General features: G+C 40.7%; 1 protein-coding gene across 1 annotated transcript in view; it reads right to left on the bottom strand.

Annotated features, from left to right (window-relative positions):
- The window catches only part of CRYBG1 (crystallin beta-gamma domain containing 1), a 186230-nt gene extending 159581 nt beyond the window's left edge, over positions 1-26649 (bottom strand). Inside the window, exon 1 of the mRNA XM_047857833.1 lies at positions 26289-26649. Coding sequence (XP_047713789.1) covers positions 26289-26506 — 218 coding nt within the window. The 5' untranslated portion in view covers positions 26507-26649. The remainder of the gene's footprint in view (positions 1-26288) is intronic.
- Positions 26650-27254: the final 605 nt, after the last annotated feature.

Here is a 27254-nt window from a genome sequence, read left to right as displayed (position 1 = left end):
CAACACCCAGCATTTCCAAACAGTAGAACATTTTTCCTTTGGTAGGTCTGAGCAGAACACAGTTTTCTTTACAGGTCCATCCTACAGGTGATTCATTTTAGTGCTATTTGTCCTTGAACAATAACTGGCTTTATGGATAAAATTAATTAAACTATTTACCTAGACCTAGGGATTATTTTCAATTAAAATAAACTGCAGACATAAAATAACAATTTACTCAAAGGTTGCCTCAAAAATGTATCCTCTGGGGCGCCTGGGTGGCGCAGTCGGTTAAGCGTCCGACTTCAGCCAGGTCACGATCTCGCGGTCCGTGAGTTCGAGCCCCGCGTCGGGCTCTGGGCTGATGGCTCAGAGCCTGGAGCCTGTTTCCGATACTGTGTCTCCCTCTCTCTCTGCCCCTCCCCCGTTCATGCTCTGTCTCTCTCTGTCCCAAAAATAAAATAAACGTTGAAAAAAAAAATTAAAAAAAAAAATGTATCCTCTGCCAAAAGAATAGGCACCTAAGTTATTTTCATAGCTATTATAAAATAGTCATTAATGACAAGTTATAGCAGCTGAAAAAAGCCAAAATATCACAATCCAACAGAAACTTACCTCTCATTATAGGACTCAATTAGACTAGAAAATTATGTAAAAATATAAAAGTGATAAAATATGCTTTTATGTTGTACATATTCATAAAAGGAAATGTCAGAAAAGACTCAACCGTCTCTATCACAAACAAAAATATCCAGCTAACATACATTGTGTAAGTTACTTCAAATTCCTGCTCAAGAAAGAAAACTCACACTTCTGAAACAGGTAAATAAATAATTATTATGTTCTGAAATATGACTTAAGAAGACAAACTAAAAAAAAATGAGATCTCTGTTTTACCAGAATTCTTTGAATTTTGAAACAACTGATCACTTTATTTCATAGTATATTTTTAAAGAATAAATTAACTTTGACAAAATTTGGAACATTACTACGGTTGATAAATTTTTTATCAGGCATATACAATTGGGTTTTATAAAAAAAAAAAAAGCAGTTCTACTTACTATCTTAAGAAAAAGCATATTGCCAATTAATACCCTCTACCCACTTTAATTTCATTCCAGAGTGCTAACAAATCAATAAGAAAACACAAACACACCAATATTAAAATGAGCAAGGGGCATTCGACAAAGGAAGAAACACAAATACATAGCCAATAGGCAATATCTACTTCCCTAGTAATCGAACAAATATAAATCATATGGCAAAAAGCAAATTTTTACCTAAAAAAGTGGGAGAGATTTTTAAAATTATCAAAGTTACAGATGCAACTATGAAGGGAGACTTGGGGAAAGGAATTTCAATTCCAAGTGTAACCTCAGGACTGAGCTGGGGATAAAAAGGTAAGCAGAAACACAAACTAAACTCTGGCAATTTAGATATCGATAAAATTGGTACAAGTTTTATGCCAGTGTTTACTTTTCTGCTTAGGTATTCTCTTTTTTTAAAGTTTAGATGCACTACAGTGCCTGGGTGGCTCAGTTGGTGAAGTGTCCAACTTCACCTCAGGTCATGATCTCGTGGTTCGAGAGCTCGAGCCCGGTGTTGGGCTCTGTGCTGACAGATGAGAGTCGGGAGCCAGCTTTGGATTCTGTGTCTCCCTCTCGCTCTGTTCTCTCACTTTCCCCACTCGCACTCTGTCTCTCTCTGTCTCTCTCTCAAAAATAAACAGAAGAGGGGCGCCTGGGTGGCGCAGTCGGTTAAGCGTCCAACTTCAGCCAGGTCACGATCTCGCGGTCTGTGAGTTCGCGCTCTGGGCTGATGGCTCAGAGCCTGGAGCCTGTTTCCGATTCTGTGTCTCCCTCTCTCTCTGCCCCTCCCCCGTTCACGCTCTGTCTCTCTCTGTCCCCCCAAAAATAAATAAACATTGAAAAAAAAATTAAAAAAAAATAAACAGAAGAGAAAATTTTTGTTAAGTTTAGAAGTACTAACTATTCCTAATTATCATGATAAGGAATTCTGTGTTTCTTTCAAAATGGATAGAACTGTCAAAAGCACTGGTTTTTCTCTTAGCTAGCCACCTCTATGGTATACAGCTAATATTTTTACAAGATGGCTACAACCCAAATACTGTTGCTTATGTGGTGGCACCTTATTCTGATTGTCAGGAGAATACATAAAAACAAGTGACTTGAGGAATAAATTTGCCAGTCTGAACTATAAAGTGAAAAGTGTAATTTACATGACCATATATCAGATGGCACTTTTCTCTGCACACTGATGGTTGATGCCAGAAATGACTATTCTACTATAGAAATGAAGTAGAATTGTTCACCATTTTTAAGAGGATACTGCTTAAAATGAAACTTTTTAATACGTATAAAATTCTAGATTCAACATTTTTTTAATTTTTTTTTTTAATGTTTATTCATTTCTGAGACAGAGACAGAGCATGAACGGGGGAGGGTCAGAGAGAGGGAGACACAGAATCTGAAACAGGCTCCAGGCTCTGAGCTGTCAGCACAGAGCCCGACGTGGGGCTCAAACTCACAGAACGTGAGATCATGACCTGAGCCGAAGTCGGACGCTCAACCGACTGAGCCACCCGGGCGCCGCTAGATTCAACATATTTTTAAACCATAAGGGCCTTTGCTCTCTAATTACTAACAACAGAATTAGAGGGAAGTAATTCAATGAAATAATCTCCCAACAATTCATGAAGAATACTTAGGTCCTAGGCTGGGCTGGAGGGAAGGGGCAGATGGGAAAAGGGATCAAATCTCTCCTCCTTTCTTCACATTTTAAGTGCAATGCAGAAACACACAATGATCTTGCATTAGCCCCAAGATTGTTCAGGACCCAGAAATATTTGGAGGTGCAAAGACAGAGATAACAAGAATATCCACAAAGTGATTTTCAGACTTTTAGGGAAGTTTTTCAATATATGCAGGAAAGAAGTGCATGTAATTTAACACTCTACCAACATGGCAGCAGGGGCTTGAGTTTAAACTCAGAAAAAGCAGTCATAGTGAACGGTCAGGTTCATGGTGGGGTGACCTTATAATTTGTTGTCCAAACAAGGATCTATTCAGAGTAAAAGAGGATGCTAGTAATGAGTGCCAGGTAGGAGGGGAGGGAGGGTGCAGGGGTCAGCTGTGACTGTAGGGGATGGTACCGTAGACCTTTGCTCCATGCCCCAAGATGAAAGTGAGACCTCTTCCATCTCTCCAGCACACCAGAAAAAGGTTACGAGTTTATCTTCCTCAGCCTTTTCCCTTCCTCACCTCTCCTAGGTATTTACATCAAAACGTCTCTTTCCATCTAGAGTTCAAGGCATTTTGCAATTCCATTGATAATTAATCTCACTGTTGTGGAAAATTTGAAAGTGCAACCAACTCTTTAAATCCCTACAACTTCATGTTGCTATTTTATTAACTTGCATATCAATTCCTAGATGGCATCACATTGGCCCCCTGCAGACCGGCCTTAACTAAATTATATTCCAAGTTAATATTAGGAGCTATAAAAAGCACCCCCAAGAAATTTGTTAGTCTATTTTAAGAAATTCTCAAAACATTGTTCCTTAGATCATAGAATTCTCTTTATAAAGGTGCCTGAGGGAAAATTCTGATGTGAGTACAAAGAAGCGTTGTAACCCTCCTGATGGGTCTGTGCTTATCTTAAAGACTCAACTGAGTAACTTAGACCATTTCTTGTTTTACTGAGAGCATTAGAAAAGTTAGTGCCAGATTCGAAATACAGTCATTATGATCAGCAGATGTAGCCTTATCGCTTATTAACTTGCGTTCCAACTTTATTTTTTCTTTGTTGTTTTCTATATTTGCAAATCGCACTATACTACTTTGGCATATTTTATGTCCCCTGGAAAGCCCCCTGCAATCCTTGCTGGATTAAGACACAGTTCTAAGAATAAGAAGGGAAGGGAAGAGAGGAGACAAAAGTAGAGCTACTGTTTCCAAGTTCTATTTTTACTTTAATCAAGGTCAAAATCAACCCTGTCCCAACTGCCTTTTCCAAAGAGGGCCTGGGTGCCCTGTGGCAGCTCATGAAGGGCCAGTGGGTCACCGAGGAATCTCTGTAGACTTGTTCTGGGTCAGAGTTTAAACTCCTGCAGTTTCCCACCCTAAATAAAGGTGACACTAACCTCCAACCATCCGCAGGGAGTGCCCTGCAGGTTGCCTCCTCTTCGAGGTGATGTGTGTGCTAAGCTGAGCAACACACTGGCTCTCACCTGCTTCCTACGTGGCCAATACTGCACGTCTTCAGGAAGACCTGCCTTGTGAGAAGGGCTGTTTATGAACAAGGAAGTACCTTTTTTGCTTTGTGCAAAATTGACTGACCACAAACAGAAATGAGAACCACAGTCATGGCTTCATTAGTCCTAAGTACTAATCATGAAAACTCACCAGCTCAGACAATCATCAACTATCTGGCTCTAAACAGTGTATTCACTGGTTGGAACATGTAGGAGACTGAATATGAAGAACTACAGGAGTAACTTAGGAACTTATCTGTGGCAAACTTGCCAAATATGAAACAATAGATGTGGAAATGAAGAAGTGATCAGAGAAAAAATATGTATGACAAACCATATGATACATTTATATCAGAGACTTGTTAGAAATCTATTCATACCAGAACTTTTCATTTGCTGTGTTGTGTGGTTTTGTTTGTTTTGTTTTGTTTTGTTTTTTAGGACATAAAGCCCAGCCTTTCAAAATGATTCTTATGCTAGTTTGCATAAATTTTACTTACGTACTTACATATATAAAAGGTTTGAGACTTTATACATCTGCTATATTTGGTACTGTAGTAAATGATTACTTATCATTACTTATGCGAGATATAAGTTTGGGATATAGATTCAAATATTTATAAAAATTATAAATATAATGTAAAGAAATGAACTTAAAACTTGGGAGACCTGGGTTTGGCCCCAGATCTGTCACCAGACATCTGGATGCTTTTGGGAAGATCCTCATGAGATATCTGTATCTTAATCTCCACTGGGCTAGAGCCATGGTTCTCAAACTTTGATTACTTTAAAAAGAGGTTGATTAAAATGCAAACTCCTAGGCCCTACTCAAAACCTACCAAATTTCCATTTCTGGAGGTGAGGAAAGGAATCTGTTTTTTTCTCCAGGTGATTTTGATTTGGATATTTAAGCAACACATTTTGAGAAACCATAGACCTCTTCTTTTAAAGGCCCATAAAATTTTCATTCCATGATTAGGTCAAGTTGAATTTTCAACATCCTTTCCCCAAAAAGCTACTTAAAGAGTCCACCTACCTTTCATGGACATGGAGACAAAAGAAAATGATTGCAGGATTTCTGATTAGCTTTCCTGGATATCAATAATTTTGTAGAGTAACTGGTTACTTAATAGCAATATAATCATTGTGCCTTAACTATAATTTTCTTTTGCAATATGGCTAATTCAAGGACAATGATTCACCAGGTCATATTATTATTTTTTTTAATGTTTATTTTTGAGAGAGAGACAGAGCATGAGTGGGGGAGAGGTAGAGAGAGAGGGAGACACAGAATCTGAAGCAGGCTCCAGGCTCTGAGCTGTCCAGCACAGAGCCTGATGCAAGGCTCAAACTTGCCAACCACGAGATCATGACCTGAGCCGAAGTTGGATGCTTAACTGCCTGAGCCACCCAGGCACCCCCATATTATTGTTAATAATACCTTTAAAAAAAATAATAATCACAAGTGCACAGATTATCAAAGGTTTTCTGCTAGCTTCTGCGTATCAGTAGTACAGAAACCATTTCTAAACACTTAGCTTTTAATTGTGGCATAAATATTAAAAATTAAGTCTAAATTATTTAAAAATATTAAACAAAGTTATACCTCTAACACATCTTTTCCACTGTATAAATAGCAATCCATAGAAAGATCCATTTTTAGAAGCCAATTTCACCAAGTTTGTATAAAACCTCGGGGGATGCTGAAGGAACAAAACCTCAGTGCTCACACCAAACATTCTATTTCAAATCTCAGACATTTCAAAATCTGTCAAGGATGTTACTGACAGCTAGTCTGATCCTACAGAGGAATTGATAGAAAATTCTGTATCTACTAACATGCTTTTACAACACATCAGAGAATTTTCTTTATAAAAATAAGAGTTTCTACAAAATATAATCTATATTCCTCATGGAGTGTCACCCTTTGCATCACAAACACAAAGTCCTCATGGATGCTACTCTCTAGATGTGGCCAGCAATTAAGCCTGCAATTTTGACTCCACTGACTGCACGTGTACTGTCAACATGACTTTTTGCAACGTCCATATCTTGCCTCCCAGAGCTAAGGCTAATAGGCACGGGAGCCTGCCCCTCCCTGGCTGCTACATGCCATTGTGTTTAGAGATAGACAGGAAGTTGCTGCAGCTGAGGACTGCTCATTGCTTCCTGGGGTACTGCTTCAGTGTCCCTTAGTGGTATTTCCTTCTAAGTGTGAATGCATAACTACCTTTAGTTGGTGCCCCACAGTGCAGTAGTTTGGATGTACTGCTCTGGCTATACCGCTGTAACCAGATTATACAAGCACTGTAACTGTCCATATCTACTCAGGACATTGTAGCCTGGGACTGATGAACTTCCAAGCACATGCGGGCTTCCTGGCCAGCAGGGGCCCATACTGTGGGAGGCAGGAAATACCAGGGAAACAGTGTCTACAGGAGCAGCCCTCAACCCATGACTGGCAGTACTAAAAGTTCTAATACAATACCCCTATTCCTCTCTCCAATGCATGGCATTGCTCTAACTTCTACAATGACATTCAGAATTTCCCATGGGGACTAACCTCCACTTAACCACAGTGGAAACTGGCGTGATAATTCCCCCTTTATAGGCTGGCTTATCTTTTCCTCTCACTTCCCCATTTCCTATGAATATTTCCTGAATTCCGTCTGTACTTAAATCCTTGTCATAGATTCTGCTTCTGGGAGAACCCATCTAAGACACCATCTTGTAGGCTGTCATCACCCTCATTAAAACAACCTTTCATTGGGCATGTATTTCTTTTAAAGTAATCTCTGTGAGCAACATAGGGCTTGAAATCAAAACTTCGAGATCAAGAGTTGTATACTCTACCAACTGAGCTAGCCAGATGCCCCACACTGAATGTGGTTTTTAAAATTTAGGATTGGATGGTATGTAACTGTTGGACGTAACATTTGTCTTTGCTAATGCCCTTCAACCTCCCCAGGAGCCAGTTAGAATCTCTAGACAAATAGAATATAAAATCTGGAAAGACATTGATAAATATCACTTCATCCTTTCACTGGTTCATTTTTCTTATTTCAGGGAAATGATTCACTTCCAAAGAGGTGAAATGATTTACCTAAGGTAACACAATCAGAAAGTGGCTGAACCAGGAGCAGAATTTAGGTATTTTGGCCACAAGGTCAGGGCTGAAGAGACTATGCTTCAAGCCGGTAAAGAAACCAATATGCTCTTTTATCAAATCAAAGATATATCATGACTCTAGAAGCCAGACATTTTTCTCTACATCTTTGCTTTTCCCTAAATTTTCCTCATTAGTAAGACCTTCTAAGCTGTAAAATAGTGTGTGCATGTATCTTAGTTTAAATTTTATGATCCTATGCTGAATTAGTAAAATGATGATTGAACATAAAGACATAGATGTATATATCTTTAAAAAGTCCTCAAAACAGCATTTATATGTCTATGTCTTCACATTATATGTGTGAACTAACTTTTATAGTTTTCTCCTTTTCCCTTTTGCAATTGTCCAAGTGGTGCAAGGTTTCTACTGGGAGGGAAGTTTAAAAACCCTAACTTTGCCAACCTACTTCATGACTTTGATGGCTTTAATGTTTCACCAACAGACATTCCCAGTAAAAAGGGTGGAAACAACTACTTCACATTAGAACTAGTTCAGTTTCCAAATGCATTAAGACATCACTATTTATTGTACTTACACCCTGACCAACTTTGCTGGAAAAGTTATAAACTCAGATTTGTGATTCAGTGGACTTTGACAAGAACAAATCTTGCCCCTCCTACTATAATTGAGGAATCTAAGCCCCAAGGAAATCAAGTAATTTTACTGGGTTAACATTGCTAGTAAGTAGAGATCCAATTCTTCAGATTTCTGGTTTACTTCTCTCCCCAAATTGTTATTATCAATCTTTTTTTTCCTGAAGTCATCTACAAAAGTCCCAAAGGTTATGGGGCTATGATAGGAATAGCTATATCACCTGCTCACACTCCCCTCTCTGTGCTAATAAACCACCAACAAGCCCTCTGACCCATCACCAAGCTTTGATGCCTCAGGGAACTTGGATTGTAGCTACTGTGGGTTCCTGCCCCATGCCCAAGCCTTGGCTTTGGGGCACCAGAATCTCTTGATAATTTAATCAGAGACCTTTTCAAATCACAAGGGCCAAAAGGAAATTACCCTAGGGATATTTTTGAATTGTTCAATATTTAAATTTCTTAAATACATTGTGTTCAACGTTACTCAAATTTCCACTTAAGAAATAAAAGGGGGGGGCGCCTGGGTGGCTCAGTTGGTTGGGCATCCGACTTTGGCTCAGGTCACGATCTCGCGGTCCGTGAGTTAGAGCCCCGTGTCGGGCTCTGGGCTGATGGCTCAGAGCCTGGAGCCTGCTTCAGATGCTGTGACTCCCTCTCTCTCTGCCCCTCCCCCGTTCATGCTGTCTCTCTCTGTCTCAAAAATAAATAAAACGTTAAAAAATTTAAAAAAAAAAAGAAATAAAAGGGAAGGTGCGTGCATGTTAGGACCTGAACATGAATAGCTCTGATGGAAAAAGTGTCTCGTGGGGTAACAATTGCTGGGGTTTTGCTCCACCAAAGTTACACAAGTCAGGACAGTGTCTGTGGTTATCAAACTCCAAATATTGAAATGCCCTAGAGACAACTGTCTTTCAAAAGAACATAAAATAGGTAAGAGTCAAAGTTGAGAATTCAATAGTCGGCCATTTGTCACTAACAAAAATCCATTATTTTCTAGATACAGAATTTTCTTAGAAATGTATTATAATTTTAATAGTCATAGTAGTGTTGTGCAAATGGGGGAGAGGCAGAGAGAGAGAGAGAGAGAGAGAGAGAGAGAGAGAGAGAGAGAGAAGTCCAAGCAGACTCTGTGTGGTCAGTGCAGAACCTGACTCAGGACTTTATCCCAGAAACCACGAGCTCATGACCTGAGCTGAAATCAAGAGTTGGACGCTTAATTGACTAAGCTACCCAGGTGCCCCAGTAGTGTGATCTTTAGAATGTAAAGATCAGTATCTTACTCTACTAATCAAATAAATATTTTCAATTTCCTCTTCTACTTCAATGTCATTTTACTCCATTAACATATAATAGAGTGTTAAATTTAAAAAAGGGAAGAAGAATAAAGGACATTGCAATAAATCAGTAAAGCTACAAAAGATTTTTTTTTTCAATTTCTGTCTATTCTGGTGGTATATTTGTGGGTGTTATAAAGGAAAGAGGATTGGCTAAAATTGAAGAGTCCTGGAATATAGTCCTGACTCTCATTAAACAACTTCATGTCTCAATTACTTAATCTGCAAAACAGAGACATTCAAACCCGACTACCTCCCTGAATTCTCTGGGAAGCCCATATGAGCTTCCTCTGTGCAATAAATTGCATCTGTAAGAGAAAGGCAACCTGGTGGCAGTGGCTGGTGAGGAAATATGGGCATGTCCATCCAGCTAAACAATTCCCACAGACATAAAAGGTAGTAGAAGACTCAGGCAAGTGGGGAAGAAAGCAGAGAAAGAGGGGGCCATGCAGAGCAGCAGCAACAGGGTCCACAGAGCCCCCCTCTTTCAACCCATTGCTTTGTGCAGGGACATGATGGGAGGGCCCCAGACCAGCTGCCAACCAGAATTCCAGAGATAAGGAGGAACGCACAGAGAGGAGATGAAGGTGGAGAAAAGACTGGGAAAAGCAAATATTGCCAGGTATCCACTCACTTCTGAAAAGACCACAGGAAGAAAGAAAAGAATGTACAAGGCTTCCAGAAAAGTAGTGGTGAGAGCCAGAGATGAGTCAAGGGGTGATGGAGCTCCCTCGACCTCATGGCTTCACAGTTCTCACTGGTCACTCAGATTGTTTCAAAGGAGCCTCTCAACAGTTTGGTTAGAGGGGCAGGCAGGTTGGCGGCATCCCTATCTTGTTCATAAGTACCATGAGGCACAAAGAGCTTAGATAATTTGCCCCAAGTCACCTAATTTGTAACTGACAAATCCAGGATTAAAACCCAGGCCCTCTCATTTCTATTTACCAGTGGATTTTTGTTTTCATTTTTTTTCTTTTCTGCTCTCAATGGTCATTGGTAAGTGGTAAGAATGTTATATATTGAATTTTAAGTGAATTATCCTTATCTTATACTTGCAGTAGAATAGTAATTCACATTTTTAAGAGCTGAAATATAACCTATCAGATCAACAAGAACATTTCCTAAAATAGATAAAATTTATTTTAAAATGACACAAAACAAGGACTGGGCCTTTTGAGCAACCCAGTGAGTCCTTGGATAAGCCTCAATATTCTATCAGTCAGGGATCCTGTCAGTGATGACCCAGTAAGTGTAAAAAAAAAGTATCATTCGATTTAAGTAATCTGTGAAATATTAACAACCAAACCCTGATTGCTTTGACTGCTTTGGCATTTATTCTGGAAAATTATAGACTTCGATATCTAGAATTGAAACAAACGCAAATGAAGTTAACTGCTACATGCTTTTTTACTCTTCATTTAAAGATTAAGAGAAAGTTATCATTCACATATGGAGGAGTGCCAAAAACATGGTAGTATCCATTCAGCTCACAAAATCCCGAGTGTGCATTCTATGAGGAAGAGGTTGTAACCAAACGTATAGATAAAGAAGGAATATATAAGAAGGAATATATGTATATATGAATATGCAAACTGCCAAGAACAGAAGGAAAAACATTAGGGGTTAGCCACAATGAAAAGAAATGAAACAATCCAACCAAGAATATCTAAATGAAACAAAACTGGGAACATGTGGCAGCTGAGGTATCCTTATCTATGAAGCACAGGAGTCCAGCAAGGTGCGGGGAAGAGTTTATTGCTCCCTTCTTTCTGTTCCAACGGCAACTTGTTGATACTTCCATGAGAGTACTTTAATTCAATCTATGGCCATTCTTTGCTAAGACCAGCTCAGACCTGACATAACTTAATGCCCCTGCCCAACTCTGAGTGGTCTTTTACCCTTCTGCAGTACAAAGACTCAAGCACAAAATGAAATAAAAAGAGCATACCACTTAGATTTAGATGATGTCGGTCAGTCAGAATCCCAGCAGGGAACAGATGGCACGTACAATAGAGATGATTGAGAAATGTTTAAAGAACTGACAGTTTACGAGATGTGGGCAGGTGAGGGGATATCAGTAGGAATAGTGGAGCAGCCAGGGCTCTCCACAGCAGGAAGCCTACCACCCCTGAATGAGGAGGCTACACAGGGAGAAGGTGCTGCAACTAGTGAGATCGGAGCTGTAGAAGAGGTCCACCCATCAGAGGCTGTAGCCTTGAGTGTCAGACTGAAACCTCCACCATGCTCCACATAAACTCCTGCTCCCGTTCTCTCCTCTAGAGCCTCCCATTGCCTAAACCAAACTAGAAATCAGAGGGCAAGTGAGCTTTGCCCATGCAGTCTCTAAATACAGTTCTCGGGAGCACAGAGAAGGGTGAAGAGTGGACCTGGAAGGGCAGATAGAAAATATCCAGAGACTGAGGTTGCCCACAGTGCTGTTCACTGAAGTATTACTTATGATGGTAAAAAATTAGGAAGAACCCAAATGTCCATCAAGCAGGGCATGAGTAAAAAAAATATTTTACATATTTTAATGAGGTGAGAAAATGCTAATGATATAATAATAAATGAAAAATAAAGCAGGGGGTACCTGGGTGACTGAGTCAGTTGGGCGGCTGACTTTGGCCCAAGTCATTTTCCCATGCTTTGTGGGTTCGAGCCCCGCATCGGGCTCTGTGCTGACAGCTCAGAGCCTGGAGCCTGCTTCAGATTCTGTGTCTCCCTCTCTCTCTCTGTTCCTCCTCCACTTGCACAGTCTCTCTCTCTGTCTCTCTCTCAAAAATAAATAAACATTAAAAAAAATCTAAAAAAGAAAAAGAAAGCAGGATACAAAAGGCATCTAAATTGCTGCCTTTGTGATGTCATCTTTAGTGCTAACTTACATGAAAATACACACAGAAAAAGAACAGAATGTTAATAGTGTTATTCACAGATAGTGAGATTATGGATTATTACAACTATATGGTAAAACTGCCAAAATAGCTAAGATAACAGTAAACTACATCAATCAATAAAATGAGAATCTCAATTATAAAAGAACAATCCCTCAGAATGTTCACTGGTCTGACCACCTCTATAAAAGTGGCATCAACCTGGGGCACCTGACTGGCTCAGTTGGTTAAGCGTCCAACTCTTGATTTCAGCTCAGGTCATGGCCTCACAATTTCATGGGTTCAAGTCCCACATCTGGCTCTGTGCTGACTCTGCAGAGCCTGCTTGGGATCTCCGCCCCCCCCCCCCCCCCTCCAGCTCATGCTCTTTCTGTCTCTCTCAAAATAAATAAATAAACTTAAATAAAATAAATAAATTCTAAATCTTAAAACAAAATTTAAATACTTTGACACAGCATTAATCTCCAGGCATATTCTGATTTTTTCCCTCTCTCTCTCATCCCTGCTTTGCTAATGTTGTAAAAACATGCTTAATTTAACAAGTGGGTAATCTAGCACAGAATACATATTTGGATCTTCCTCAACTTATGATGGGGTCACATCTCAATAAGCCTATCTTAAGTTGAAAATATAATGTCAGAATTGCTTTTTTGTTGTCATTGTTAGAGAGAGAGAGAGCATGTGAGTGGAGGAGAGGAGAAGAGGGAGAAAGAGAGAATCTTAAGCACCCTTCATGCTCAACATGGAGTCCAACACAGGGCTCTCTCCCATGACCCTGGGATCATGACCTGAGCTGAAATCAAGAGTCTGACACTCAACAGACCAAGCCATTCAGGTGTCTCAGAAATGCATTTAATAAACCTAATCTACCAAACATCATAGCTTAGCCTAGCCTACCTTAAACATGCTCAGAACACTTACGTTAACTGACAGGCAAAATCATCTAACAATATAAAGCCTGTTTCATAATAAAGTATTGAATGTGTCATGTAATTTATGGAATACTGTACTGAGAGTGAAAACCAGAATGACCATGGGTGCAGAGTGGTTGTAGGCGCATGGATTGTTTACCCTTGTGATCACGTGGCTGACCGGAGGCTATACCTGCCCGGGGTCACAAGAGAGTATCACACCCTGTACTGCTAGTCCAGAAAAGATCCAAATTCAAAATCTGATATACAGTTTCTACTGAATGCAGATCACTTTCACACCATCGTAAAACTGAGAAATCATAAGTCAGAAAAATCATAAACTGAACCATTCGTTGTAAACTGAGGACCACCTATATAAGTAAAATACTTCAGTGTTGGAATGCATGTGTGCATACAAATATAAATATAACCATCAATTTGGAGATTTTATATACCTTAACTGGATCGTGAGTGTACACACATACCACAAATGTTAGCAGGTGTTCTTTGGAATACCATGATCAGTGATGGGGTGGAGAGCTCTCAGGGATTATAAATTCTCCATCTCCTCGGAGGTTTAACCCACTGTATCTCTCAGCCTTTTCTTGTACCTGTTTGAATATTTTCTTCCTTATTAATAACAGCAAGTGTGGAAACTTTATTATTTTAGTGGTGAATATTGCAGCTTCTCCAAAAGACAGGAAAGTGAAACTCAGTTCCCAGAGATAGAGCCTGAACTGGTTTGCCAGCCCACGCGCCACCAGCCTCCCACACGGCAGGTGTCCATGAGTGTTTTTTAAATAAATGAGTTACACCGGTGCAGTTTATTGTAAATGTGGTGACACTCACATTTACTTACCTTCCTGAGTGTGACACAGTCACTAACAGCCATTCATCAAGACTGCTTTTGAGAGAGGTAACATCTGCTCAATTGGCTGAACCACAAATGGAAGAAGCAAATCTGAGGCTTCAATTACATGATCACTGAATAATTGTTTTTAATATTAGAGAAAGTCTACAACAAGCAGAACTGTGGTTTAAGATAAAGTGGCAAATTTTCAGTTGTACTCTAGAAATTGAGTAGTACTAATGACTATAAGTAATTTATGCCAGAGCATGTTTTTAGTCTAGCATAATGGAAAAAGAAATGTACTCTCTTCTATGACCTACTGTGAATTAGTTCTGTGCATTTAATAAAACTCATAGAAATTAATGAGCTTTATTAAATATAATTTTTTAAGTTTATTTGGAGGGGAAGGGCAAAGAGGAGGGAGAGAGAATCTCAAGCAGTTTCTGTGCTATCAGTCCCCAACTCGGGGCTCAATCCCACAAATGGTGAGATCTTGACCTGAGCCAAAACCAAGAGTCGGACGCTTAACCAACTGAGCCATCCAGGATCCCCTTAAATATAATTTTTTTAAATTCCTCAAATATATAAAAGTTAAAATAAAATTCTATTTTCAGAGAAATGGGCACTAAAGACAAACTTACTATTTCCTATAAAGATAATTTAAAGGATTTTCATAATCTTTTTACATCAAGCTCTCTGGAGCTGTGTCTTTCAAGCCAACAGTATCTCCTATAAATTTGGAGTTTGGGTCACCAGCAATGTCTTTCCTCTTTTAGAGCTGTGATTAACTTTTATGAAGAGTGAAGCCTCAACATTTTCACCGTAGATTCTTTTACATACTCTGTGAATCATGCCAGCAACAGGTAGTAAGACTCCGGCTTTTAGAGTAGTTTGGAAATCAGGAGCAACAAGTTTAGTTAACACTTCAAGGACTGAGTCACTGATTTTTGGCAGAATTATCTCAAGTCAAGGGTTCCCAGGAAAACAAGAGTGCCCCACTGACTTCCTAACGCATATGAACTCTTCATTCTTAGATATTCCCCTTCTCACAATGAGACATTTTAAGGAGCATGATTCTATTTTGGTTTTTGAAAGGATGATAGCTCTGAAAGCAAGTGGATAATTACATTTGTGTTGGATACTTCCATTCTGCAACTGACTACCTACCACACACAGATACACACATTCTATCAACTACTCATTCAAAGCTTTAGTTTTCTCATGGTTTGGTGAAACTATTATGAGCTTTGGAGTTAGAAAGACCTGGATTCAAATACTGCTCTATCACTTACTGACACTGTCAGATTCTATTTTCTCGATTGTAAATATGGGGGGTAAAATGACTTACTTAGCAGAGCTTTTATGAAGGTTAAATGAGATACACTGAATATGAAAGCAACTATCACATAATAGGTACTCAATTCATTAGTTCCTTTGTCTTAGTTATTCTTGAAAAAGGTTTTCTCATGTTTACTTAACCCACAGGAGAGGTTAGAAATTAGGTGACTAAAAAGAATTCCCCTCACCCATATCCCCATGCCACACCCATTTTCCTCAGAAAACATACCCCCTTCCCACCCCCACACAAAAAAAGGAAACATGCCCAAACCCAACTGGCTGTTACTTTTGTTATTTGTTGATCAATTATTGAGTGACATTAAGATAAAAATTGGTGTTCCTCCTTGTTTAACATCTGCTGGCTGTGTACATTTATGGATGTGTAACCAGGGTATAATTACACACTGAGGAAAGCAACCTTGTGAGCAAGGAAGTTGATGCATAAATTCCTGAGGGGTTTCTCTGTAGGAAGAAACTGCTTGATGATGAAGGACCCAAAGCCTCAATGCATCTTCAGCAGTTATCACCTAGATCTAGGGCTGGTTGTCCCCTATGGGTATAAAAAAAGCTTTTAATAGAAGTGAAATAGCAAGGGTACAATTCACTGCCAGCAATGTACTGGCTACTAAGATTTCTGGGTCAAAGTTCTTAAAACTTCTTATAGGATGATATTAGGACAATCACAAAATCAAATTGGTAAAAGTCAGAACTTGAGCAAGTGCCAGAAATTCAGTCATACTTTATTTTTATCTTGAAAAAAATCCAAAATCTAGTTTTAGGCTAGCTTGTTTAAACATGTTTACTGACACATACAGGAATACAAATGCTGTTGTTTCAATCTAAAGTATGCTCCAGTGAAGGACTCGGGACCGATGAGTGAATCTCTTTCAGACAAAATTGTTTTGGGTAGTTAGTACTAGGAGAGACTAGTTCTGCAATCCCACCTAGGAACAACTACATTTTCTTGTTGTGCAGACAACAACAACCTCTTAGTTCCTGGGAGCTAAACAGTGGGGAAGAAAGCCAACATTTGCAAGGCTGTAGAGCCAAGAAAGTCTGGCAATGCCTGGGGAGCCTCCACTGCACAGGCTTGAAAAGGACCAGTTCTTAGGTTTGCACGTGGCATTCAACATAAAGGAGGCACTGTATTTCAACACGAATGTCAACAGTTTGCTTCAACTGTTATGTCTTTTTCAAATAGCAGATGCAAATACAATCAAACTATGCTTTCATAAGATATTTATAAATCTACCGGTATTATCAAAACATTTAAATGACAAATGATGAATAAAGTATATTACATGTCATAGTACCAGCATTACTTCAAGCCCCATTAAGGGAGTCCTTGCTTGGGTATAATACGAATAGACCCTATAATTTCAAATTGACATTTTGTTGTTATAAAATATGGCTGTGCAAGTTAAAAATATTTTTGTGAGAACAGGAATTCAGTTCTTTTTAGTGGGGTGTTTTGGTAGTCGGTGAAATACTAACTCTAGCAGAAACTCTGAAAGTAATTGATATGTCAATAACCACACTATAGTGTATATACACTAGCTGAATAACTCATAACTCAATCTTGCAATCCATCTCATGGTTGTTGGCTTATGAAACAAGGGGAAGATTTCCAGGGGAATAGTCATCACGAAGTTAGATGAATCAGCTGGGCTCCTATCAAAGGTGGTTACAGGCCAGGAACAGGGAGGCACAGTCTACAATCCAAGAGAACCAAAAACAACAGCTGCCCAGAAATCAGAAAACCTGTTTCAGGCCCACCTCCTTCACCAGCATTGCATGTTTTGAACTTCAATCTCCTCATGTTTAAAATGTGGGCATGGGCCTACCGCACAGAGCCATTATGAGCTTCAGGTGGGTTAAAATACCCGTAATGGTTTATAACCCTTCAAGTGTAGAGCCAAGATAAGGTAAAACTTGAATTCGTTGTCAGGGACCCCTCAGTGATAAATCAGGAAGTAAAACCAAAGGATTCAAGCAGCAGGACTTCTGGAGACCAAAAGTTAGAAGTGCTCCTTGCAGCTCAGCTTGAGGAATTCTGATATACCCCCTTGGCCTGGGCAGCAACTGTAAATTTTGAGGGTCGCCTGCCTTGCCTTGTACTGCTTGTGCCAAGACTTTGGGAGATGAAGGAGGGTATACAAACTAGGCCTACATCTTGGTTATGTTGTTTCCTGACAAAGGCTGGGCAGAAGCTCCAAACGCAGGATCTAGACACATTACTTTTGTATTACATACACTTTAAAATTTCTGCTTTAAAATTGTTTTTTTCTGGGGCACCTGGGTGGCTCAGTCAGTTAAGCATCCAACTCTTGGTTTCGGCTCAGGTCATGATCTCACAGTTCATGAGTTCAAGCCCTGCATCAGGCTCAGTACTGACAGTGCAGAGTCTGCTTGGGATTCTCTCTCTCTCCCTCTCTCTCTCTGCCCCTGCCCTGCTCGTGCTATCTCTGTCTCTCTCAAAATAAATAAATAAGCTTAAAAATTGTTTTTTCTTCCAAGATTTTTAATGTACTTATATTTCTGTGAATTTACATATTTCTCTCTCTACTACTTAACATAAAAATTGTCTAGTACCAAAATTAACTTGATTTCCAATATATATTATAATTTCTTCTTGTGAAACCAAAGGCCTAAACATACTCATTGTGGGAACATAAAGGAGGCAGCATCAACCACAGTGATTTCAATTTGCAGTGATTAACCTCAGGACTCAAGACCACCAGGTGAAGAATCCCAGCCCCAGATCTTATGAGCTCTGTGATGCTGACTAAATTACCATACCCTCGTGTGCCTCATTTTTCCTCAAAATGGGGACAGTAATAGTACCTACCTCCCAGGGATGTTATTAATTAATTGCAGTGAGTTAATATTTGTAAAGCGCTTAAAACAGGGTCTAATATATACCACGTATGTTAAATGAACTGCATCTTTTAGCCAAATCTTGATGGAAGACAATGTTTTCACAGACATGGTCTGAAGTTGTTATTATAAACCAAATGCTCCCTCTCATTTCTTATTTTATTTGGCATATGTTATTTTGTCTCTTGACTCCAGTCACAAGATTAAAGAACATCCAACTAGAGAATCCAAAGAACTATCAGGAGCTTATGCCACTCATTCACTAATTTGAAAAAGATGAGAAGGTGTATTATGTATGGTGTCTTTATATAACTATTAGCCAAATCTCTTGTACAAGCTGTTGATACTAACTTCAGGATGCCATAACCCTAATTTCTAATAAATGAGATTCAGTTAGGGTTGTTGGTTTGAAATGGCACACAACAATACTAAATACAGCCAACACCCACTTTCTTCACCACAGAATATTTTGCCAAGCTTAACAGCAACTTACTTTTACTTGTTTAGTTGCCATCTATGGGAAGGCAAAAAACAAAAGGCACTTGTTAATTCTGTGTTTCATTTTTCTGAGTTAGCTACAGGTTCAGGCTGTACTTGTCTTGTCTATAACTTGTTGGTGAGAGGAGCTGGGGACACCACAATGGCCTTTGGATTCTCTGAGTCACTTATACGTCCTTGGGGTCTCCTGGCACTTTGTCAAAATGTTCCCTTGTTATGAAGGGTCTCTGGTATTGCTTCATTTCCACTGAACAGGCCCATCCAGGAGACGTGCAGTGCCGTAAAGACAGCACTAAGCAAGTACTCATTCTCTAGAATAAGACTTTTCATAAATCTGAATCCTTGGAGGTATTATGATGAGGCATTTGAGTCAGCCCAATGCAGCTGTCTTCTAAGGGAGCTACAAATGGCTTTTCTTACCACCCCCCACACATGTCAGACATTCATACACACTTTATCTTTAAAACTTACTTTGGGATAAGATTTTGAATTCACATTTCAATTCCATCTTCGGAAAAAGCTGAGAATTCATTTTTCTGAAGTGAATATGTGGAAAGACAGCTGTTGGATGTGCCAGGCAATTTAGTATGAAAATAAAGATATTGTGTGTGTGTGTGTGTGTGTGTGTGTGTGTGTGTGTGTTTTAAGGAAGAACACCTGCTTTGAGAAAATAGGCAATGCTGGACTCTCCTTGAAAGAGACTCCAGAATCTCTTGACAAAGATTGAGTAGACACCAGGTTGGCTCTTTGGATCTGTAAATCTATCTAAAGAATGTTAAGAACCACTTATTTTCAGTCTATAATTTTAGAATGTCAACATCATGTTGACATCATGTATAATTTCAGCCAAGGTTTCAAATGAGTATGTCACATTTCAAGCCCAGTCTTTCTTCCTAGATGTCAAAATATGACAGAAGAGCTGAAATAATACAGTCTCAGGCTCTAGATATTTTAAGGAACTGGAGAAAATTATTTAAGCATAATCCAGAATACATGATTCTCTTTGTCTTAAATGCTACTATGAAGATAAAAGTTTCCATGAGCACTGGGTATAGTTTAAGATGATTATAACCTCAAGAAGATTTGGAGCCTCTGATGATCTTCATATCAGAGGGAAAAAATTGTCATTAATTATTCAATATGAGTAAAACATCTTCATCAGAGAAAAAAATTTCTGCTTCTTCAAATTTCTGATCCTTCTTCTGACCTCAGGACATTTGATTAAATCTTATTTTAAAACTTATTTTTGACAGAGAGAGAAAGCTGGGAAGGGGCAGAAAGAGAGGGGGGGGAGAGAATCGTAAGCAGGCTCTGCGCTGTCAGCAAAGAGCCCAACATGGGGCTCAATCTCAAAACTATGAGATCATGACCTGAGCTGAAATCGAGTTGGACACTCAACCGACTGAGCCACCCACTTGCCCCTAAATCTTCTATTTCTGCCCTTCATTCATCACTATATGCTACTTTATTCATTTTCATCTGTATGCTCCATTCTCCACTAGTGTGCAAGTTTCTTAGGAACTATGACCACTTATGATTTCATTGTTCTATTTCGCAGTACCTGATATAGAGTAAGTGCTCTGTAAGTGTTTGTTGGTCATAAGAAACTTCTCTAGAATTTGATTGGTAAACATTTCAATAAGAAGATACAAAAAGGGGCACCTGGGTGGCTCAGTTGGTTAAGTGGTGGACTCTTGATCGCGGCTCAGGCCATGGTCTCACGGTTCATGGGATTGAGCCCATGTCAGGCTCTGTGCTGACAGCATGGAGCCTGCTGGGGATTCTCTCTACCTCTCTCTCTGCCCCTTCCCGGCATGTGCACACACACTCTTGCACTCTCTCTCTAAATAAATAAAAATTTTAAAAATTATCATTTGATTTAAAAAAAAAAGAAGATGCAGAAGGGAATTTGTGCCAGAGAATAATCTATCATTAATCCTAGAAAAATGATTTCATGAACAGAATCTATAAATCTTTTGTACAGTAAGTACAACATGAAATGGAGATTAAGCATTATTTGATAAAAATTTCAAGGTAAACAGAAATACATGCAATTCAAGATTCAAATTGTCTTACCAGAAATCATTGTTTTAAATAAATAGATCAATTTTTTCTGCATGGACATCCCTGAAACACACTGACCCCTTAGGTGAACTCAACTTTAAGACAGACATGTGTTTTTCATATTCATAGTAAGATGGGCATTTTGAATGAATATTTGGAGTTAGAAAACGAATTTCAATATCTAGTATGTTTGCTGCATTGCTTTAATCATGGACAAATAGTAAAGCAGTGATTTACTGTCTTGTCCTTCCAAATAAGATTTATAACTAAAAGCTAAAAAAGAAAAAGGAAGTGAATCCAAGCCCAGCAGTTCTAAAGGTCTCCAAGAGCATGTACATCACTTACATATGGACTAAGAAGATCATGACTGAAAGTATAGAAATGGATAAAGTACTACAACAACAGAGAGAAGGGGGAAAGAGTTAGTCTATACTGAACTCTGATGCCAAAATCACTTCAGGAGAAACTCCTCTAACTTCAAGTATAAAGTTTACCTTTTCCTTCCTCACTCAGAGGTATTAAGACTTTTAAGTCACCGAATGCATAAAGGGCCACTCTTTTATAGACTAACAGGCACATCCAGATATCCAAAGGTACTTCAGGGCTTGACAGACCTAGTTACAACTCCTGGGCCTCTTAAGTTGCTTGACTCTACTTACAGTGTGAAAACAGATCTGTTAATGCTGCCTCCATTGCTCTGAAGACAAGAATCACAGCCATCACGGCCCCTGTCACTCTAGCTTCTACCACCTTTCATCTGTCCAGCACCTGCCTTGGGCTAGGCCCTGTGCCCCATTTTACATGTATGATATCTAATCCTCTGAAAGCCCCATAAGGGAAGTGCTGGCATCTCCATTTCACAGGTGAGGAAGCTGAGGCTTCAGGAAACTTGGATCCAAATGGCAGAGGCAGACTTGAAACAGTCTGTCCAACACCACAGTCTCTGCCTTTTCCACTGCAGAGCTACTATTTTGAAGATATATATTTAAAAAAAAATTATTTTTATTTTTTAGAGAGAGTGGGGCAGGGGAAAGGAGCAGAGGGAGAGAAAATCTCAAGCAGGCTCCATGCTGAGTGTGGAGCCCTACACAGGGCTCAATCCCACAATCCTGGGATCGTGACCTGAGCCGAAATCAACCGTGGGACACTCAATCGACTGAGCCACCCACGCGCCCCTCAGAGCTACTATTTATTGGGCATCTGTTCTCTTCCAGGTGCCATGCCAGTTGCTGAAAATATATTAAGTCTCCAAAACAATGCTCAGAGGTAGGTTGCAGATCATGACACTGAAGTTAGACCAGAGAAGTAACTTCCCAAGAAGCTCACAGCTAGTAAATGACGGAGCTCAAATTTAAATTCCCGGCTCATCAGTGGTGAAATAAAACCTATAATTTCAAATTCTTGCCTTTGGCATAAGCTAAATAAGAAAAGTAACCCAGTATTAACCGGTTTAGATATAACATTGGATAAAACGGAACCAAACTAGCCGTGTCCTTTATGTTAGAAAATAATTAAACCTGTTTAGAGTCCTAAACACCAACCAAGCCATAAAAGACTGAAAACTAGAATCCACTTTAAGTCATGAAGACTAACACTCTACAGTTCCGGAGTGCTTTCAAATAACGTTTTAAATAATTGTTCCATTTCTGAAGGAATCAAACATCACTTTATCCTCACAACATTCTAGTGATATATCAGGAAATAAGTTGTTTTCTCTCCAGAGAAGGGAAAGGTCCATTGAAGTACAGAAAAATGGGACTGTGTACTATCCAGAAACTTGAGCCCGCAAACCCTGACTTGGAGGTAGGTCTGTGCCCACCCAGTGAGGATGCTCTGCCCTCAGGCACTGGCTGCATTTTTCCTCCAAAGGAAATGAGGTCTGCAGATTTTCAGAGGATTACGAGGCTCCCCACCACTTAAGTTTGGCTCTTTGGCAGACAGCATTAATGCTTGCTTCTAGGTTTGGGGTTCAATTTAGTTTAAGGGTAATCATTTTCACTTCACTGCATTGACCTTTAGCTAAGAGCTAAATAAAGGAAATTATAGAAGGAAGCACCATTTCCATCATATAGCAGAAAATAAACACATAAAATTACTACAGACAAGGAGGTATAAGCAAGATAGTAGTTAGAAAAAAGAGAAGCAACCTTCCATTTACTGAGTGCTGAAGATGTGCCACTCACTGTTCTGAGCACTTGACATGTATCAACTTGTTCATTTTTATAACAACTCTTATTATGCCCCTTTTATGGATGACAAAAACCAAGGCACAACTTGCCCAGGATGACATGGCTGTTACACTAAGTAGATGAACAGGGATTTAAACCCAGATAGAGAATCCACACGCTGAACAAACTGTTTAAAAAATGGAGTATAATTCCAAACTTGATAAACACGTGCCACTAATGGCTGCTAAGGTAAGTCCTGCCACAGGTCGCCACACCCTATCCATATCCTCTCCACTGGACCTTTTAAGGCAAGACAATAATGGACTAGACAGGGGATGGGCTGCTCAGGAGCAGGAGGGCAACAGCTCTATTTCTATGAAAAAGAACATATTAACAGGGGCGCCTGGGTGGCTCAGTTGGTTAAGCGGCCAACTTCGTCTCAGGTCATGATCTCGCGGTCCGTGAGTTCGAGCCCCGCGTCGGGCTCTGTGCTGACAGCTCAGAGCCTGGAGCCTGTTTCAGATTCTGTGTCTCCCTCTCTCTGACCCTCCCCCGTTCATGCTCTGTCTCTCTCTGTCTCAAAAATAAATAAACGTTAAAAAAAATTTAAAAAAAGAACATATTAACATGTTTTACGAAAAATGAGCTGAAAAAAAAAAGGGTGAATTTTAGGAAGAGAGGCAGCAATGTTCAAATTATTTGACATTAAAGAAAATGACCATCATTGGTTTTTAGAACATCCACACTAAAAGCTGAAAATATTGGCAGAACAGAAATCTGACCACAATAGACTTTAAACCTTCTTTGGAGTGGTAAGCTCTTCCGGGAAGGGAAGCATTTTTTCCCCCACCCAGCCTTATTTTTTTCTATTTCTTCCACTAAGATCTTGGCATTTATAATGACGATGATGATGACGATGATGATTTTACATTTACTGAGTTTCTACTTTGTATCCAGAAGTGCGATAAGAGTTTCACATTTAAAACATAAACTCATCTGATACAACAGCTCTCCATAATCACTATTACTATTTTTCCATTTTCTGAATGAAGAAACTGAGACTCAGAAAGGTGAAGCAACTTGCACAAAGTCACACAGCCAAGATACAAATTCATTCTTGTTTGCTCTAAAAGCCCATAATAGTAATCATATATGTCCAGCAAAAACACGCGGCCACCTGACTGTCCCATCCCCATATACAGACAAAGGCCACAGTGAGCGCTGCACGATTTGCTGAGTTCCACCACCTCAAGTCCTGGACAGAAGTGAATGGATGTGGTCCAGACAGCTCAAGAGAGCCACGCTGGCCAAGACTACCAGAAACCTAAGTGTGCCTTAGACTAGAAACAGGTACACTCTCTCAGAAGTAAATATAATATTTATGGAGATGATCTAACTAGGAAAACATCCCAAAGACAGACCAGTATGTTTAGTTTGGGGAACATTTGTTAGTACAAAGTTCATCACAGCTCTGAGGGAAAGAATAAAGCGCTTCAAGACGGAATGAAAATACAAGCTACTTGAGAAGAGAAGCAAAAGCTCCTATTTTAAGTTTTAGTCTAAAATGGATTTGCATTTGAAAATATTGTCTATGGCTGTGTATGATTCCATTTTGATAGACAGGAAATGATGGGAGCATGTCAGAGGGAGAAAACCATCAAGGAAATGTTTGAAGTATCTATGGAGGTAATTGGAAAAACACTTCAATGATGGGTACATCGTTATTAAGTAACATTTTTTCTAAAGAAATTTCAATTTCAATGAGCCTGGGTGGCTCAGTCGGTTAAGCGCCCGACTTCAGCTCAGGTCACGATCTCACAGTCCGTGAGTTCGAGCCCCGCGTCAGGCTCTGGGCTGATGGCCCAGAGCCTGGAGCCTGCTTCCAGTTCTGTGTCTCCCTCTCTCTCTGCCCCTCCCCCGTTCATGCTCTGTCTCTCTCTGTCTCAAAAATAAATAAACGTTAAAAAAAAATTAAAAAAAAAAGAAATTTCAATTCGTAAGTGAGCACAGGAAGTCTTTGAATAAAGAAAAATATGTTCTATGACAACGAATTGTCACCGTGGATGATAAAAATATGAGCAAAAATAAAATGCCTTCTCTCTCAGCACTCCTCTCCCATCCCCTCCCTCACACATACTCAGAACATCCTGAACCACTTGGACTTCTCAGCAAGTGCCATGGTCTTCCCAGTGTTGGTGATGCTTATAGTGCATCCTTAGCCTGGAAGTCGTGGCTCCTCCCCTTTTCTGTCTGATTAAACTACTCAGCCTTCCTCCTCCGGGAAGCCTTCCTGGGTCCCCTCTTCTGTGCTAACATCTATCATAGGATTCATCCCACTGTTTACTTGTCGGTCTCCACAAGAGACTAAGAATCCTTTGATTACAGAGATCACTCTCATTGCTTTTTATATCCCAGCACTTAGTTAAGGCGCCCAACACAGTTTTACTGAGCCAATAAAAACACATTGCAAAGTTAAGACTCTTTTAGAAATGAAAGGAAACTATATCTAAAATGCGAATTTTGCACTATTTTATTCTGGCCCTCATAGTTCCTAAGGGTGTACTTAAAATATACGCACAGCAGGATTTACTGGATATTGCCAACTGTCCTTCATTAAAAGTACTTTATACCCCCAAACCACAGAAACATATTGGTACTTCAAACAGATTATTGTTCAACGAATGTATCAATTCAAATAGTATAACAGTAATCACACAAAGTGTTGATAAAAATTTAAAGAGCATAGTGGCAGTTATATTTTAAATAACTAGGTGCTGCCTAGTGCTGCCTAGTTCTGACACTGATTCCAATGGGGACAAGCCATTCACCTTTTGGTTTCAGGTTCTCCACCCATAAAAATGGGGATAATATCACTGCCACTTCCTCCTCCTTTCAGGTCCTCTGAGGCCAATGGAGGTCTGTAAGAGTGGAGATCTTCACTATTAATAAAGGCACCATTATCAAGGTTCCTATTCACTCAGGTGGCAATAATCCTTCCCTACCGCACCCCTTCTTAGCAGGTTAATAAAGTCTTTTCTTGCATAAAGTCTTTGCCAGTCAAAACAAAAGGCACATGGGTGGGCACAAGTTCCTCTCGCTGGTGCTTGGTCTGAGCCAGAAGCCACGAGGAACCGGAGGCCACGAGGACCCCGCAGAGGCCGCGTCTGTGCCCCTCTGGACCCCGTTACACCCCTGCCGGGTGAAACGGACTCTGGGCCTTTCCCCCGCTCCGGGTGGGGAAGAGCGGGCTGCCGGTGGAGACGACTCGTGTCATGGGTCATCATAGCCCGGAGTAGCTTGGGGGAAAGGTCGTGCGACTCTAGGGCGCGGGAGAGGAGCTTACCTGGCTTCGCAGAGAGGCGCCGGGGGCGGGTGTGGAACGAACACCCCACAGTCCGACGGCGGAGGCTGCTGCTTCTTCTTGGAGCGCCAGATGTGGAAAGGGGTGTGCTTCTTGGGGGTCCTGGACGGACCGGACTCCGCGTGGTCGCCCTGAGGTGGCGGCGATAGTGGCATCTTCTTGTCCGCCTCCTCCGCCGCCCGGCCCTTGTGGAAGAACATACCTGGGCGCCAGCTCGCCCGCCTTTCCCAGCGCGCCGTCGGACCCCGCCCCCTCGTCGCCGGTGCGGGGGACGGCAGAGGGTTAGAGGACGAGGACCAAGCAGCGCGCGAGCAGCCTGGCAGCCCGAGCCCTCCGGGCTCAGGCGACTGCTCGGCCGCGGCACAGCGCCCCCACGCGGCGAGGGCGGCACTCGGCGCGAACCCAGGTGCGGCGCGCGCGGTGGGAGCCACAGGTGGAGTCGACACGCCCCCGGTTCCCACCCTGGGGACGCCCGGCAGCCGTGGAGCAGCGACACCTGCTGGACTCCCTGGGAACTACCTCTCCTGACACGGCATCGCCGGCTCTGGGCTGGGAGCCAGAGCTGGGTCGGATTTCGATGGCGCCCCTGGTACGCGGGCCATCCGTCGCCTGCGGAATTGTTGGCCACTTGCGGCCTGTGTCAGGCTGGCGGGATGAGTGGCTTACCCAGGAGCCCCGCCTGAAGAAGGATGGGAGAGGCGCATCCCGTGGCCGGGCCACCCGGCAATTAGGACTGTTCCACTCTGACCTTTGGGTGGCTTGGGCAATGTCACATGTTGGCTGGCTTCCGTTCTTTTTTTGTAAACACGCGTGCCAACTCCTCTCCTCTCCCTTCAAGAGTCTAAGTAATTAATTTGTATTTGCATCTCATAAATCGCAAAAGGATAAAAAACAGAAGGGAATTGGGTATATTCCCCAGTTCCCAAAGGGCTCCCTCACGGTGAATTA

This window comes from Prionailurus viverrinus, chromosome B2, assembly GCF_022837055.1.
Source record: "Prionailurus viverrinus isolate Anna chromosome B2, UM_Priviv_1.0, whole genome shotgun sequence".
Lineage (NCBI taxonomy): Eukaryota > Metazoa > Chordata > Mammalia > Carnivora > Felidae > Prionailurus > Prionailurus viverrinus.
This window is presented reverse-complemented; position numbering and strand designations above follow the sequence as displayed.